Source organism: Sylvia atricapilla, chromosome 23 (assembly GCF_009819655.1).
Source record: "Sylvia atricapilla isolate bSylAtr1 chromosome 23, bSylAtr1.pri, whole genome shotgun sequence".
NCBI lineage: Eukaryota > Metazoa > Chordata > Aves > Passeriformes > Sylviidae > Sylvia > Sylvia atricapilla.
The window spans coordinates 5,045,031-5,058,640 of NC_089162.1; the positions used below are offsets into that span (position 1 = coordinate 5,045,031).

At 57.1% G+C, this 13,610-nt stretch overlaps 1 protein-coding gene across 1 annotated transcript in view; it reads left to right on the top strand.

Moving 5' to 3' along the window:
• The first annotated feature begins 1,349 nt into the window (after positions 1-1,349).
• The window catches only part of NECTIN1 (nectin cell adhesion molecule 1), a 56,567-nt gene continuing 44,306 nt past the window's right edge, over positions 1,350-13,610 (top strand). Inside the window, exon 1 of the mRNA XM_066334953.1 lies at positions 1,350-1,762. Within this exon, the coding sequence (XP_066191050.1) occupies positions 1,681-1,762 (82 nt within the window). The 5' untranslated portion in view covers positions 1,350-1,680. The remainder of the gene's footprint in view (positions 1,763-13,610) is intronic.

Consider the following 13,610-nt stretch of genomic DNA (forward strand, 5'->3'; position numbering starts at 1 on the left):
TCCGCTTTGTTACAGAGCAGCCCATCCTTCCCTTGAACAGGAATTAACTTCTAAAGGAATTAAAAGGAGGAGGAGACTGCCGAAGGGGTCCTTAGGGCTATCTTTTTATAGCTGCTGGCTGCCCCCTCCTTTCTCTTTTCCCACTATGTGTGGTATCCTTCCCCACTGATCCCGTCCTTTTCTGCCTGCCAGGCATTGATTTGTTCCCGTGTTGTTCTAATGGAGCTTGAAAATCAACATGACTTTGTTGTTGGTTGTTGTCATCGCTGCTCACATCTTTGTTTGGGGTTGGGCATCCTCGCAGAGGCCAGGGCAGCTCAGGAGCCGGCACGGGCAGGCTGAACTCGTCCTGGGCCACAGATCCACCGAGGTCGTGTCTGTGTCCGCACAATAAAGGCTGCCACAAAGCCCGGAGAAACCGCTGCCCGCTCCTCCTCACATCAGCTCTTGTGTCACTTCTGAGTCCCCCTCGCTTTGGGGCGCACACAGAGGGTGGCCGGAACATGCTCCTTCTTCCAGCAGGCCCCAGGAAAACGCCGTGCTATCCACATCCAGTCCGGATCGCCGCTTTGGGCTCCACGCACTTCATTCACACGGTGAAAAATACACCTTCAGTCCGGGAGGTTGGGGTCGGGCAGAGCCGGAACGGGAATTCAGAACCAACCGCGGTCCGAAGGGAATCCAGGAACAACCTCCAACTCCACGAGCCCCGCGGTGGCGAGGCGGGAGCAGCTCCACCAACACGCAGGGGCAGCGCGGCGCGGCCGGACACGGCGAACAAAGCCCAGCTGCCGCCAGCTGCCAACATCCGGAGGGGCGGGCGGCGAGCCCCGGCCACCCGTCCCGCCCTCGCCCGAGCATCCCCGGGAGCCGCCGGCCGAAGGGTTAACGCTGCGCCCTCCTTCCGCCGAGCGCTGACATCACGGGCCGCGCCCCGCCCGCCAGTGTGTGCGTGAGTGCGAGCGCGGCCGCCGAGCCCCGCACCGGGCACCGCACCGGGCACCGCACCGGGCACCGCACCGGGCACCGCACCGGGCACCGCACCCGGGCATCCCGCGGCCCGGCCATGGAGCGCCGAGCCCGGCCCCGCACCGGCACCGCCTGAGCGCCGCCGGGGCCCCAGCGCAGGGCGGGCAGCGGGCGGGGGCTGCCGAGCCCCGCCGCCGGAGCCACGGCACCGCCGCAGCCCGCCGAGCGCTCCGCCGAGCCGCTCTTTATTTGTTTGACCTCCTTTCTTTCTTTTTTGGTCTGGGGTTTCTTTTGATTGATTATTTTTTTTTCTCCCTCTCCCTCCTCGGTAATTTTTTTTTTTTTTTTTTTTTTTGAAATCGCGTTTTTCCTCCTTCCCACCCTCCCGCCCTCCTCCTCCAGCTCCCGTTTCCTCGTCACTCGCCCGGGTTCTGCGGAAGGAAGCGTCCGCGCTGCCCCGCGGCCGGAGCGCCCCGCGGCCGCCCAGAGGGGCCCCGCGGATGTGCCGAGCTCCCCCCGGAGCCCTCCCGCCGCCTCTTTGTCCTCACGCACCTACCTTCTTCTTTTTATTTTTTTATTATTATTTTTTTTTCTTTTTTTGAATATTTTTTTATTTTTCAAGCAGACCTGAGCATCACCGGGGGCTGGGAGGGTGGGGGGCCCCGCGGCGCTGCCAGACCGACCCCTGCCCATCGCTCTTAAGGAACTCTCATGGCTTCACGGCTGCAGACAAGTTGCCGTGCATCGTGGTGGACTATCGGAGTTTGCATCCTGGCGGCCGCGCTCCTACCAGGTGAGCCGGTCCCCGGAGGGCGCTGGGCACCGCCGGGGCGCTGCGGGGTTCGGAGGCAGCCCCGGACTGGGCTTTGGGGGGTGCCCGCGGGGCGAACGGGGTGCGGGGAGCGCCGCGGAGCGGCGGGGAAGGGCGGGATCGGCGTTTTGGGGTGCGCGCCCGGGTCTGGAGCAGGTGTGGGAGCATCTGTACGAGGGTGGGAGAGAGCCGGGGCCGGGGTTTCAGCGCCGGCTCGGCTCGGAACAACACGCTCGTTTGTTTTGGGAGCAGCTGCAGGCAGCGGGCTCCGGAGCCCTGCGAGCTGAGGCCGTTTGTTTGCTTTTTTGGATCGAGCAGCGTCTAGCGAGGCGCGGCAGCCAGGCTTCCCCGGAAAGGCAGCCACGAGGCTGGGCACGGAGCGCAGATGTTTCGGGAGGAGGGATGGAGGCTTTCGGCTCTCCAGCATCCCCGAAATCCTCGCTCCCCTCCGCACACACTTCCCACGGGCTCCTTGGCGGAGGGGCTGGACCGCTCCCAGGTTTCAGCGCTTCCTTTCACTGCCTTTGAGCTCGGCTGCCAGATGGCATCTTATTCATGCCTTTGGTTCCGATCCATCGCTTGGGTTCTGATCCGTCTCTGGAACGGAGGAGATGGGCAGGGATGTGCATCGAGTGCTCCCCGGCTCGTTGGAGCCTCCCGGGCGGTGACAGAGCGGTCCCTGTGTCCCTTCCCTGGGCTGGGACCTTCCCCGGGCTCCAGCACAGCGCTGGGAAGCGGGAGAGTGACCCACTTTGGCCAGTGCCCTGCGGGGGCTCATTTATTCCGCTCCGGTGCAGAACGGGTTAATGCCATCCTGGAGGGTTTTCCGGGAGTCGGAGCCATGGGAAGGGGATCGGCAGTCTGCGTTTACAGCTCGTGAATGAACTGGGAGATGCAAACAGAGCCCATGTTTTGCCTTTTTGGGGCTCGGCTGCCGGCGGCTGGGGCTGGAGCGCTGGCAGCGGGCACAGGAGCGGCTCCAGCCTGTGCCTGCAGCAGCTGGAGACAAGTTGCGGTGAAGGCACGGTGGAATTGCGGCCACTCCTCCGGTGTTGGGGCTGGGGCAGCGTCCCGGAGGAGCGGCCAGGGCTGGCTGGGTTGGGACTCTGAGATGTGGCCGCGGAGAGCGAGGGCTGCGCCGTCAGAGCAAATGCCGGGAGCTCCCCGGAGCCGGCAGAGACGGGGATGTGATACCATCAGGACATGGGAGATAACAGATCCCAGCCACTGCACGGTCTGGGGAAAATGGATCAGGACAGAGCTGAAACGGGAGGGGGTGCTGATCCAGAAACCAGGAGGCTGTGAGAGGGAAAAGGTTAACAGGGCGATGGGAAAGCAGGGCTGGGTGCGCACCTCGGTACTCCCAGGACAAAGGGATCTGCTGTGCATTGCAAAAAGAGGTGACGGAAGGGACAGCCTCGGGCTCCCTGCGCTCCTCTGTGCTTGCAGGCAGGTGCCTGGCTGAGCTCTGGCTCCTCACAAGGAGTCTCAGAACTTTCCATGCTGTTCTTCAGCCGGCCTTCCCTCCTGCTCCTTCCCCTCCCCAGAGCCCCGGGGAAAGGCACCGCAGGGGCAGTAACGCCGTGGGCACCGTGCTGCCTAAACCAAAAGGACTTTGTGCTCCCCTGGGAATTGCTTTCACCAAGGAGACACGCAGTGACCCTGACACAGCCTGGCATCTCACCTTGTCCTGCCAAGAGAGACTTTTTTTTCCCCCTCTTGCACTTCTCCTATTTTTGGCTGCGCTGCCAGCAGCCGGGCGGGCTCGTCTGCTGCCACTGCAGTAGCGTGGCACTTTGTCTTGCACTGTCCCGCTGACAGCCCTGCCAGGATAAGCCAGTGGTGCATCTCGTGGTGCTTTGCCAAGCGCGGGGTACAGCCAGCTCCGCAGTGTTCCGGGAGGAGAAATCCTTTCCCAAACCCTGAGCACCGCTGCCCTGCAGCCTGTGTGGGCGACACTCTCGGCCCGACCAGTTTAGTGGTGGAGGCACCGCAGCTGCAGGAGCGGCTGATCCTGTGCATTAAATATTTATTCCTTTATTTCCTTCGTTTGGGTGCTGTGGATGGACCCAGAGGTGCAGGGAAGGAGCAGAGCTGCACAAAGCAGAGAGTCTTTACCAGATCTTTACCCCATCGAGTTCACGATGCATTGTGCCAAAATCATATATATATATATATATAAACATATATAAAGCTGTATTTAAGTTTTGAATACAGACGAGCTTGCTGAACAAGGAGAGGAAACTCAGGATCCTCCACCACAAGCTGTGGACTTGTTGGAAAATGTGGTTTCATACCCAACACCCAAGAAGGATCAGAGCAGTGCCTGCTCTCTGGAAAACCTTTCATGTCCAGCTGATCAATGCCATTTCATTCTGTTCCCACCCACCTCCCCCTTCTGATAACATTAGCTTTTTTTTTTTTTTTTTTTTTTTTTTTTTTTTTTTTTTTTTTTCCTCTGATAAGGAAATAAAAGTCCCGCCGCTGTAAAAGCCGTAAAGGAGCCTCGTATAAAAATCTGCTTTACAAATTATCTTTAATGTGAGCAGTTCAATCGTCCAGAACGGCTTCAGTTCATGGCTCCTGCAGCCTTCCATGCCCATCCATTTGGAACCAGGTATCAACTCACGCTCCCTTCACGATATTGATATCAACAGGGGTTACTGGAGAGCCGTGGGGGAAGGGCAGGAGAGATCCCAGGCAGCTGATCCGCAGAGGTTAAGAACACTTGCAGTTAAATTTGTGCTTTGCAAGCCTTAACAATCCGTCTGTTTATCCCCGCCGTGGAGCTCGAGATGCAGCGGCACAGAGCAGAGGCATCCTCATCTGTGTCTGCTCACATCTGGGCCTCCACACAAATTCCTCTCTGCCATTGCTGGGCTACCCCCCGACCTCCCAGAGGGGCCTGGGAACACTTTGCAAAGTGCTTTGAGATGCTCCGCAGGGGAGAGCTGCAGAGGTGGCTGGAGCTGCTTTGACACAGGATTTTTTTTTTTCTTTTTTTCCATCACGGCTCTTGAAAGGAGCACTGACTGAGCCGTGGTGACCTGCGGGGCTGAGGTCAGCCTTGGCTGCAGCTGGAGGGAGGGTTCGTTTTGGGGAGGCACAGCAGCTCTCTGAAGTGCTGGGAAGAGCCAGAGCGTGTCACTGCAGGATCTGCTCCGTCTTGCACTTTCTAGAGATGCTTTAATATCCCAAAGCAGCTTCCAAAATGCCAAAAAAAAAAAAAAAAAAGTTGCCAGAGTCTTGTTCAGCCTTTGGATTGAGTTCTTGGTTGTCATTTTCACTTCCTCCACCACCTGCCTCCTCCCAAAACTCACCAACACCTGCACCAGGCTATTTCAGGAAGCAAAAGTGTGTCTTTGGCTGATTTTTTTTTTTTTTTTTTCTCATTAAACCTCACTTTAAACCGACCGGTCGGGTTTTAGGCTGGTGTGCGTGGAGGAGCTGCTGAGTGTGTCAGTGTGGGTGAGGCGCCAGGCTGGGGGAGAGGCAGCTCAGCCCACCAGCAGGAGGGTGGGTTGGTGTCTGCCCCATGGCAGAGATGCTGTTTGCTCCCTGAACCAGCAGAATTCCTCAGGCAGCGGCTCCCAGCCCAGTCCCATCAGCAGGGAGGTCCCAGGGACACATCCAGTGCTTGGGGTGAGCTGGTGGCCCAGGAGATGCTGGCAGAGCCTGGCACATCTCTCCTTGCATCACCCCTGCAGCTGGAGCAGCCACAAAAGCCAAGCTCCAAGGGAGGCACCACGGGGCTCCTTTGAGCAGGGCTCACACCTCGGCTGAATCATGGAAGGAACCAGAAGAGCCGGTTGTCCCTGACCTGCTTCCCAGGCCTGGCTGCCGCTGGCACCTCCTGCCCTCTGCTAGTGCCACTCAGGCTGGGGACAGCCTCGGGGGACAGCAGCAAGTGGCCACCTGGAGCCAGGGGGAGGCTCTTTCCCACCTCCAGCGCCTCGGGGAGTCCCCAGCACTGCCAGCAGACAGGGATGGGGACAAGCACTGCAGGAAAAAGGGGTGCTAATCACAGAATCCAGAATGATTTGGATTGGAAGGCACCTTAAAGATCATCTCCTTCCAACCCCCTGCCTTGGGCAGGGACACCTTCCAGCAGGCTGGTTTGCTCCAAGCCAAACATTTTTGGGCGAGCTGGGGTTGGGCTGTGTGAGAGAGCTGCAGGGGTGAGCTGGCCAGTGCTGGGGAGGATGGCCATAGTCCTCAGGGCTGCTGCGAAGGGTTGGACTCTTGCAACATCCTCGCCCGAGGTGCTGGTGGCTCTTGCTCAGCCCCTTTCACAGGCCAGCCAGGCTTATCAGTGCAAAAAAGCAGAAACGAATGAGGGGAGGGACAAAGAAAGGTACTCCAATCTCCCAGCCCCTGGAGATCTTGCTTTTTCAAATAACGTCAGATGAAATCAGGGCAGCTCTGCTGAAGGGTGAGCTGGAGCCGCCAGCCACTGGAGCAGGGACCCAGTTTGCGCTGGAGACACCTCTTTGTGTTAATTACCAGAGCTCAGCCATCCCAGCCCGCAGAATTCCCAGTTCACGGCAGCCTTCTCGGGTGAAGGTTTGTTTAACTAAGGGCGGTCTGGTGACACATTTTCTCGTGGCTGCTGTTAAGCCGTGGGTGCTCTCCCACGTGCACTTTTCCCTGGCTTCTCCCAGTGAAGGATTAGCCCAGGACTGAGGCACATCCCAGCACACACACGGGGTGTTTTCAAGGAGAGCCCCTTGGCTCTGCAGCAGGAGAAAATCTGCTCCAAGCGCTGCTGGTGAGAGGAAGGAGTTTCCCCTCTGTCACCACACTGCGTTTGACGTCCCTCCTCTGTCACATGGAGAGTCGGGAAGCGAAACTTGCTGCCCTTTGCAACTGTCTTTTGAAACATTTTGCACCCTGTGCTGTGTCCCAGCCTCCACGGGAGCTTGGGGACACGTGTGGAGCTCAGCTCCTGCTGCCCATTGAGAGTTTGTCCCCGTCTGAGCACTGACTGCAGCCGTTCCCACAGGCTGGCAGCACCAGAGCTGGGACACCTCGGGCTCTGCTGCGGTCCCAGGGGCACAAACAGCAGCTTCTGGCCACAAAAAGGGGTCACAGCTTCAGCCCCTTGCTGTCCCCAGCTCAGAGGGACAGCGGGGCTCAGGCTAGGGAGGCACAGAGGACCTGGCCAGCCGCCTCGTGTCGTGTCAGCAGCTTCGTGGGGTGCCGGGGATGGGTGGGAGGAACTGACCCAACCTGACGAACCATCTCTGCTCCATTCCCCCACCACACGGCAGTCCCTGCAGGACGTTTATAATCCTGCCTCGACATTGCTGCGTGTGATGCAAGAGGGAAAGCGTTTCTGAGCATCATCCACCCAACTGTGCCTCTCTCTGCTGCAGGGCTGCCCTCCCTGGCCCTGACCCAGCTGCGGGCTGGTGGACAGCGGGGAGAGGAGCCCGAGAGAGGCAGGACCAGTGTGATTCCCCTCCCCGGGAGATCAGGCACAGTGAAGGGGTTTTCTGTGCTCCACCCCGGCCTGTTTGCCTGTCTAGCTGCAGGAAACAGCAAAGTGCTCCCATCTGCTCCTCGCCATGCAGGGATGCTCCAGATGCGGCCCAGGACCTGCAAATCACATCCCTGCCTGGGAGCAGCACCAGATGGACCACCTGGCTGAGAGACAGCAGGTACTCCCAAGCCTGGTTAGGCAAGAGGACTCAGCCTCCACCTTCCCAGCAGTTCTCTCCCTGCCTGTGATCAGGCTGATTTTGAGGCTGTTTTGTTTCTCTCTCGTGGAAGATCCGTCCCTCCTTTCCTCCCCTCGTGCATCAGAGGGTGCAGCTCACAGCCAGGGCTGACACCCAGCCCTTCCAGAGCCATCCCAGCACAAAGGGCTGTCTGGGAGGGGCCCCAGGGGCTGCAATGAAGTGCCCCGTGGTTCTGAGAGCAGAACCAGCCCTATGCTCCCTGTGAGGCTCCAGGCAGTGAGGCCGGGTCTGGAGCTGTGTAGTGTGGGTTCAGGGATTTCACACCTCTGCACTGGGGCTCTCACATGTGGCAAAAGCGGGTTTCATTTCCTATCCCCTGGCGGGACACCCTCTGGAGAAATGCTGTTTGAGCAGCTTTCCACGGACCCGTGTCACAGCCCAAGGGCTCGGTTTGGGGGCAGAGTTCTGGCTGTGGGCACAAGGTCTGATGCTGATGTGTACAGGAGGCTGGTGTGACTCAGGAGCAGAGGGCTGTGATTAGAGGTGGTTGTGCTGAGTGTCCCGGCAGAGCCAAGGGTTACAAACGGTCCCTGGTGGGCAGAAGTCACAGACCCAGGGGAGAATTTAATAGGAGAAGTAGGAGAGGAGAAAGGTCAGAGTTTCCATCACTTTTTCTTCCTGATTTCTGTGCAGAGCAGCTTGACACGAGATGGTTTTCCTGCCCTGTGTGAGTGTGTGACACTCAGGGCAGGAGAGAGCAGCAAGAGAGGGATGAACCCTGCCCTGTCCTTGAGCAGCCCAGCATGAGCTCGAGCCTGGTGCCAGATGAGTTTTATCAGTTATGAGTTCCCAGTCATGGTTCCAGTAAGGAGTTATCAGTTCCCAGTCATGGTTCTCAGGAGTTCCCAGTTAGGAGTTCCCAGCCATAGTTCCTAGTTAGATGTTATCAGTTAGGAGTTCCCAGTCATGGTTCCAGTTAGGAGTTATCAGTTAGGAGTTCCCAGTCATGGTTCCAGTTAGGAGTTATGAGGAGTTCCCAGTCATGGTTCCCAGTTAGGACTTCCCAGTTAGAAGTTCCCAGTTAGGAGTTCCCAGTTAGGAGTTTCCAGTCATGGTTCCCAGTTAGGATTTCCCAGTTAGGAGTTCCCAGTTCAGAGTTCCCAGTTACGAGTCATGAGTTGTCAGTTCTATGGAATCATAACTCACCCAAACCCACGGCCCTGGTGGAGGCTCCCCTGCCTTGAACCCTCTCCCAGAAATGACACCCTACAAACCCTGCCGTCAGGAGGACTCTTGGCACTGGAGAATTATCTGCATCGAGCTCTGGTGACATTTTTTTTAGGAGGAGGCATCCAAGGGGCTTTACTCTGACTTTTCTTGGCCTACACAACCAGCAGAGAGCCCTTGGAGGCAAGCCCAGACTCTTGTTCCCACCACTGCTGATGGCCTTCCTAAGCTGGGGGGTGCCAAAATAGAGGAAATGTTAAGGATGGATAATCCAGGTCAGTTTAGGGGCTGTAAGAACACACAAGAAGAAGACCTCACCCATTCTGCAGGGGTTGTGTTGCCTTTTTCTTGCCTGTCTCCTCACTTAGCCAAGGCAATGTGAGAAGCAGTGTTGTTTTAAGGGCTGGAACAGGAGGCAGCAGCAGATTTGGTGGTGCACAACTGCACGAACTGCTCATTCCTGGGCATCTTTAGGGCCTTCACTGGTCAGCTGCACCAACAGAGGGTCTGGGGACATCTCTGGCTACGGGGCAGAGCCAAGGCTGTGCTGTTTGTGGCCGCTGAGGCTCGGGGATGTGTTGCATAGCAGCATCCCTGCCATGCTGTAATTCATATCAGCTGCCAGTTTCCATGGGATACAGGACCCCTCTTGGCTCTGCTAGGCTCGGGGGAGTGCCGGGTATTCCATTGGGAATGGTGAGTTTATTCTCCTGGCCTGAGGGGAAAGGGCAGTCGTGGATCCCTTGACTCCAGCTCAGCCCCCCACAATATCTGGGTGCTGCCGTGGGAGCGGGAGAGGCCAGGAGCTCGCCGTGGGTGAGTTTTATGGGGAGGCTTTTCCCAGCGATGGGGCTGAGCTCTGCCAAATTCACCTCGTGCTGGAGCTCAGCGAGAATCCCAGGAAAGTGGGGGAGGGCTGGTGGGGATCTCCCCGGCGCAGGGAGTGATTACAGGGCTCTGATCTCTGCAGCAGGCTTGTTTGGGGATTTGCTGGATGCTGTGATGCCTGATGGGTGTGCTCGTGTGTCCCTTTGATAGCAGCTCCATGGGGTCCTTCCCAGGATGGCAGCAGTCCTGGGGAAGGGAGGGAGGAAGGCTTGAGCTTGGGAAAGGGGGAATGTTCTCAGTGCCCGAGGAGGGAATGAGGAGCAGGACTGAGGGAAAGGAAGGCTGCAGTGCTTTGCAGGGATGCCCTGGAAGTTCTTATTTGGGGCTCTCCAGGCTGGGAACTCTCCTCCCGTCACCTGCAGCCTCATTCAACCAATTCGTGTCAATTCAGTCTTGACACGATTCCCTGGGTGTCCACCCAAAATCCAGCTTTGACCTACTGGAGCACACTGAAGGAGCGGGAAGGAAAACTGGCCTGGGCATCCTGCTCGTGGATTCCCAGCTCCAGAGCTCAGGTGGCCTCAGCAGGGCTGGGACACTCCCCTGGGGCACCAGCCCAGACATGGAGCAAGCAGGGATGGGGCAGGAGTCAGCCCTCAGCATTCCAAGGATTTGCTGCTGATCCACTTCCGAGCTGGAGTAGAGATTTGCCAGTGAAAGAACCTTTATCCCCTGACTCCCCCAGTCCTTCTGGGAGTTTGATTTCTCAGCTCTCAACAGAATGATGGTGGTAGCAGTGATTTCTCTGGGGCTACTATTGCCAGCTAGCACACTATAGAAAGAAAATTCTTTATTTGTTGGCATGGCAGGAACAGACTTTGGAAAATGTATCCTGATTTTTAAATACCCATTTCGCCTGTGGTGTAAATACTAAAATGTGGTTTTTTCTCTCTCTCTCTCTCTCGGAGTTTAAAAATATCGCCAGCCTGGGGAGGTGCATCTTTCACTGAGATTTATAACGGCTGCTCTCAAGTGATCTGGAAAATGAGCCTCCCTCTGCCCCATCCAGCCTGGCACCTTCCAAGAATTTATTTCCTGCATTTGCGCAAGCCTCAGAATACTTAGAGGCTGCATCTCCACCCAAGCACTCCTAATTATTTAAGTTTTGTTTATGGCCACTCTCAGGGGAGCTGGGTACTGCTGATCCCTCCCTGGTGTGGGTAATTCAGCCCTGCATTACTGCTGTTTAATCATGACCAACAAATCTGGGATGCTGCACCAGTTTGCCCAGGATGGATCGCCCTGGCTCTGTAAATTGGCCAAGCCCTGAGAGCAGGGGGCAGTGAGGCATGGATGGGCTCCAGTGTGAGCACAGAGCTTTGCCTCTGGGTGCTGCTCAGTGCCCCGTGCCCGTACCAAGCCGCCTCGTGCCTCATCCACTCATCCCCTGCTGGCTTTTGGCTCTGGCAGCCGGTGGGAACCTGTGGCTGGGGCGAGGCAGGAGCCTGGGATAGTGAGGAAGAGGAGGGAGGCTCTTTGCTGGGCTCTGCCCACCTCCACAGCTAACCCTCTGGTCGCACCCTGGTGCTGCCCACAGCACCCCACATCTCCTTCTCTTCCTCCCCATCTCCTCCTCCCTGCTCTGCCCAGCCCCACTGTGGGGTCCAGGCCTCCCCTCCCGTTATCCTGCTCATCCAAAAGCTGCAGTTTGGGCAGTGAGGGGCTCTTTCCCCAGCCCTTTGAAGGAAGATGTGAAGGAATCTGTAGTCTCGTGGCCGCCTCTGCTCCTGTCACGCTCAGTGATAAAGAGAGAGAGAGATTTTGATTACATTATGACAAGCGACAGAGAGATGGAGTGAAAGCTGCAGTCTGCCTATTGTAATTCCAATTAGCAGGGGGAGTGTGGCCAGAGCCTGACAGCTGTATTGATCCCAACTCTGGATGGGGACAACCTTTCCAGGGGTCCCTGGGGCACAGGGACAGCTGTGGGGCAGGGAGGGGAAGAAAAGCCTGGTTGTAATGGGGCACTTGAGCAGGCAACTGCATTTCGCCTTCCAAAATGCCACAGCCAGCCTGGTACTCCAGCTCTCTTCTGGATTCACCTCCAAATCCGTGCTGCAAAAGCCCCTTGGGGTTTCTCTCTACCTGCAGGATGAGGCAGGGCTTCTCCTTGGCGTGCACGTGGCGGGAGTTTATCAAGACTCGGGTTCTTCCCTGGACAGAATGTACCCAAGTTAAATTAATCAGCATCCAGGGAACAAAAGCCCAGGGCTGCGAGGGGAAGGGGGAGTTTCCCTGTGCCACTGGAAGGCAGCTCCTCAAGGTCAGAGCTGAGGCAGGCTGGCAGGGGCTGTGGGCAGGCTGTTTGTGCAGATGCTGTCTCAGCTGTACCCTCTCTGTGGCGAAGGGGAGGACTCCAATTTGCAGTTTTGCTGGTATTGATCTGAGACCTTTCAGCGCCTCGAAACTCACTTTGGAAATAAATGGCTCAGATCATTCTCCTTAAGTACATATATATATATATATTTTTTTTTTTTGTATTCTTGACATTTTCAAATGCTGCCGTGCCCGTGGAGTACCTCACAGTACCTCAGTGGGAATGGGAATATCTGCTCCCGACTCCTACCGTGCGTGAATCAGCTTTTACTTACAGGGAAAGAATGGCCTGGAGGTGATGGCAAAGGCAGGCTGAGCTCAGAAGGGCTGGCAGCGTTTCCTGGCTTTGCCACGAGCTCCCTGGAATATCCTTGGCCAGCTCAGCTCACCTCTGTGTGCCTTTCCTTGTCAGGAGCTGCTGGGAGCTGTCCCTCTGTGCTCTGCTCACGCTGCCCCGTGTCTGCAGGGTGCCCTGCACACCTGATCCTCCCTGATCCAAGCAGGAGACGTCTGCAGAGCACAGGGAAACGTGACTCCCCTTTATCTGGTTCTTTCACACAAGCCAGAAGCGGGCTGCTCCTTGCCCAGAGAGTTGAGAAGGCAGGAGATGCTTTTGCATGGATCCACGTGCAGATGTTCTGTCGGTGCAAACAGTGGGGCTGGCTTCTGGCTGCTCTGGGTGTGGGATGTGGGGCTGACATCATGGAATTGGGTGAGTGTGGCCCACTGGCTTCCCTGGCTGCTTGAATTCAAAAGTCTCTTGATTTCTTACTCCGCTGATTTTGCATTTTGGTCATCTCTGGTTTTCAGGAGAGGGGTGAGAGGTGTGGGTTTGACACCTCTGCTCGTTCCTGCTCCTTCCCACCCACAGCCTGGCTTTTGGCTGGACCAGGAACGCCTGTCAGGTGTTCACACATGCCCTGGGTGTGGGGCAGGAGGGGCAGGGAGGATGTCCTGCCATGACAGCAGTGAGGGTCTCCAGACACCTGCAGCGAGTTTTGCGTTTCCCAAATCCCCCCTGCACGGCTGTGAGCAGGACTGCTGACACTCCAGCTGCCCCGTGGTAGGATGCAGCTAACAGAAACTCCTTTTGTTGCATGAGCAAGCGCTTCCAAACCTCCGTGGTCCTTCCTCCAGGCAGGGATGGAACCCAGGCCCACTGAGGCCCCCAGTTTGTCCCAGTGTGAGCCTCTCACGGCACTGACTGTGGCTGCCTCAGACAGCAGATGGGTTTAGACGAGTGCTGGAAAAGCTCTCGAGTCTCTCTCCTGGGTAGATGAGGATTTCAGCCATATGCAGGAGTCTGTGACATTCCAAGGCTGGGAAAAACTTCCCTGGGAAGAACCACCAAGAGCCACTTGATTCTGCGGCCAAAGGAGCTGCAGGATTCCTTGGAGGAAGGGAGGGAGGTGCACATCCAAGCCCAATGGAGAAGCAGGGAAGCAGCAGAGTCAGCAGCTGCCTCCTGCTTGCCCACGGAGTCTGTCTGCATCCTCCTCCTCCTCCTCCTCCTCACCCTGCAGCCCCAGTGCACCCAGCACCTCGGGCTGGGACTGTTCCAGACTGGGGGAGTTATTACAAAACCCTGCTCAGGACACAGAGGGAGAGAGATGGAGGGTTTAAAGTTCGATAATTGTTAATTATTACCCAAGCTTCCCAAGAGACTTTCTGGGAAAAAAAAAAAAAAAGGACGTGGCTGTCTTTTGCAAAGGTGTTTT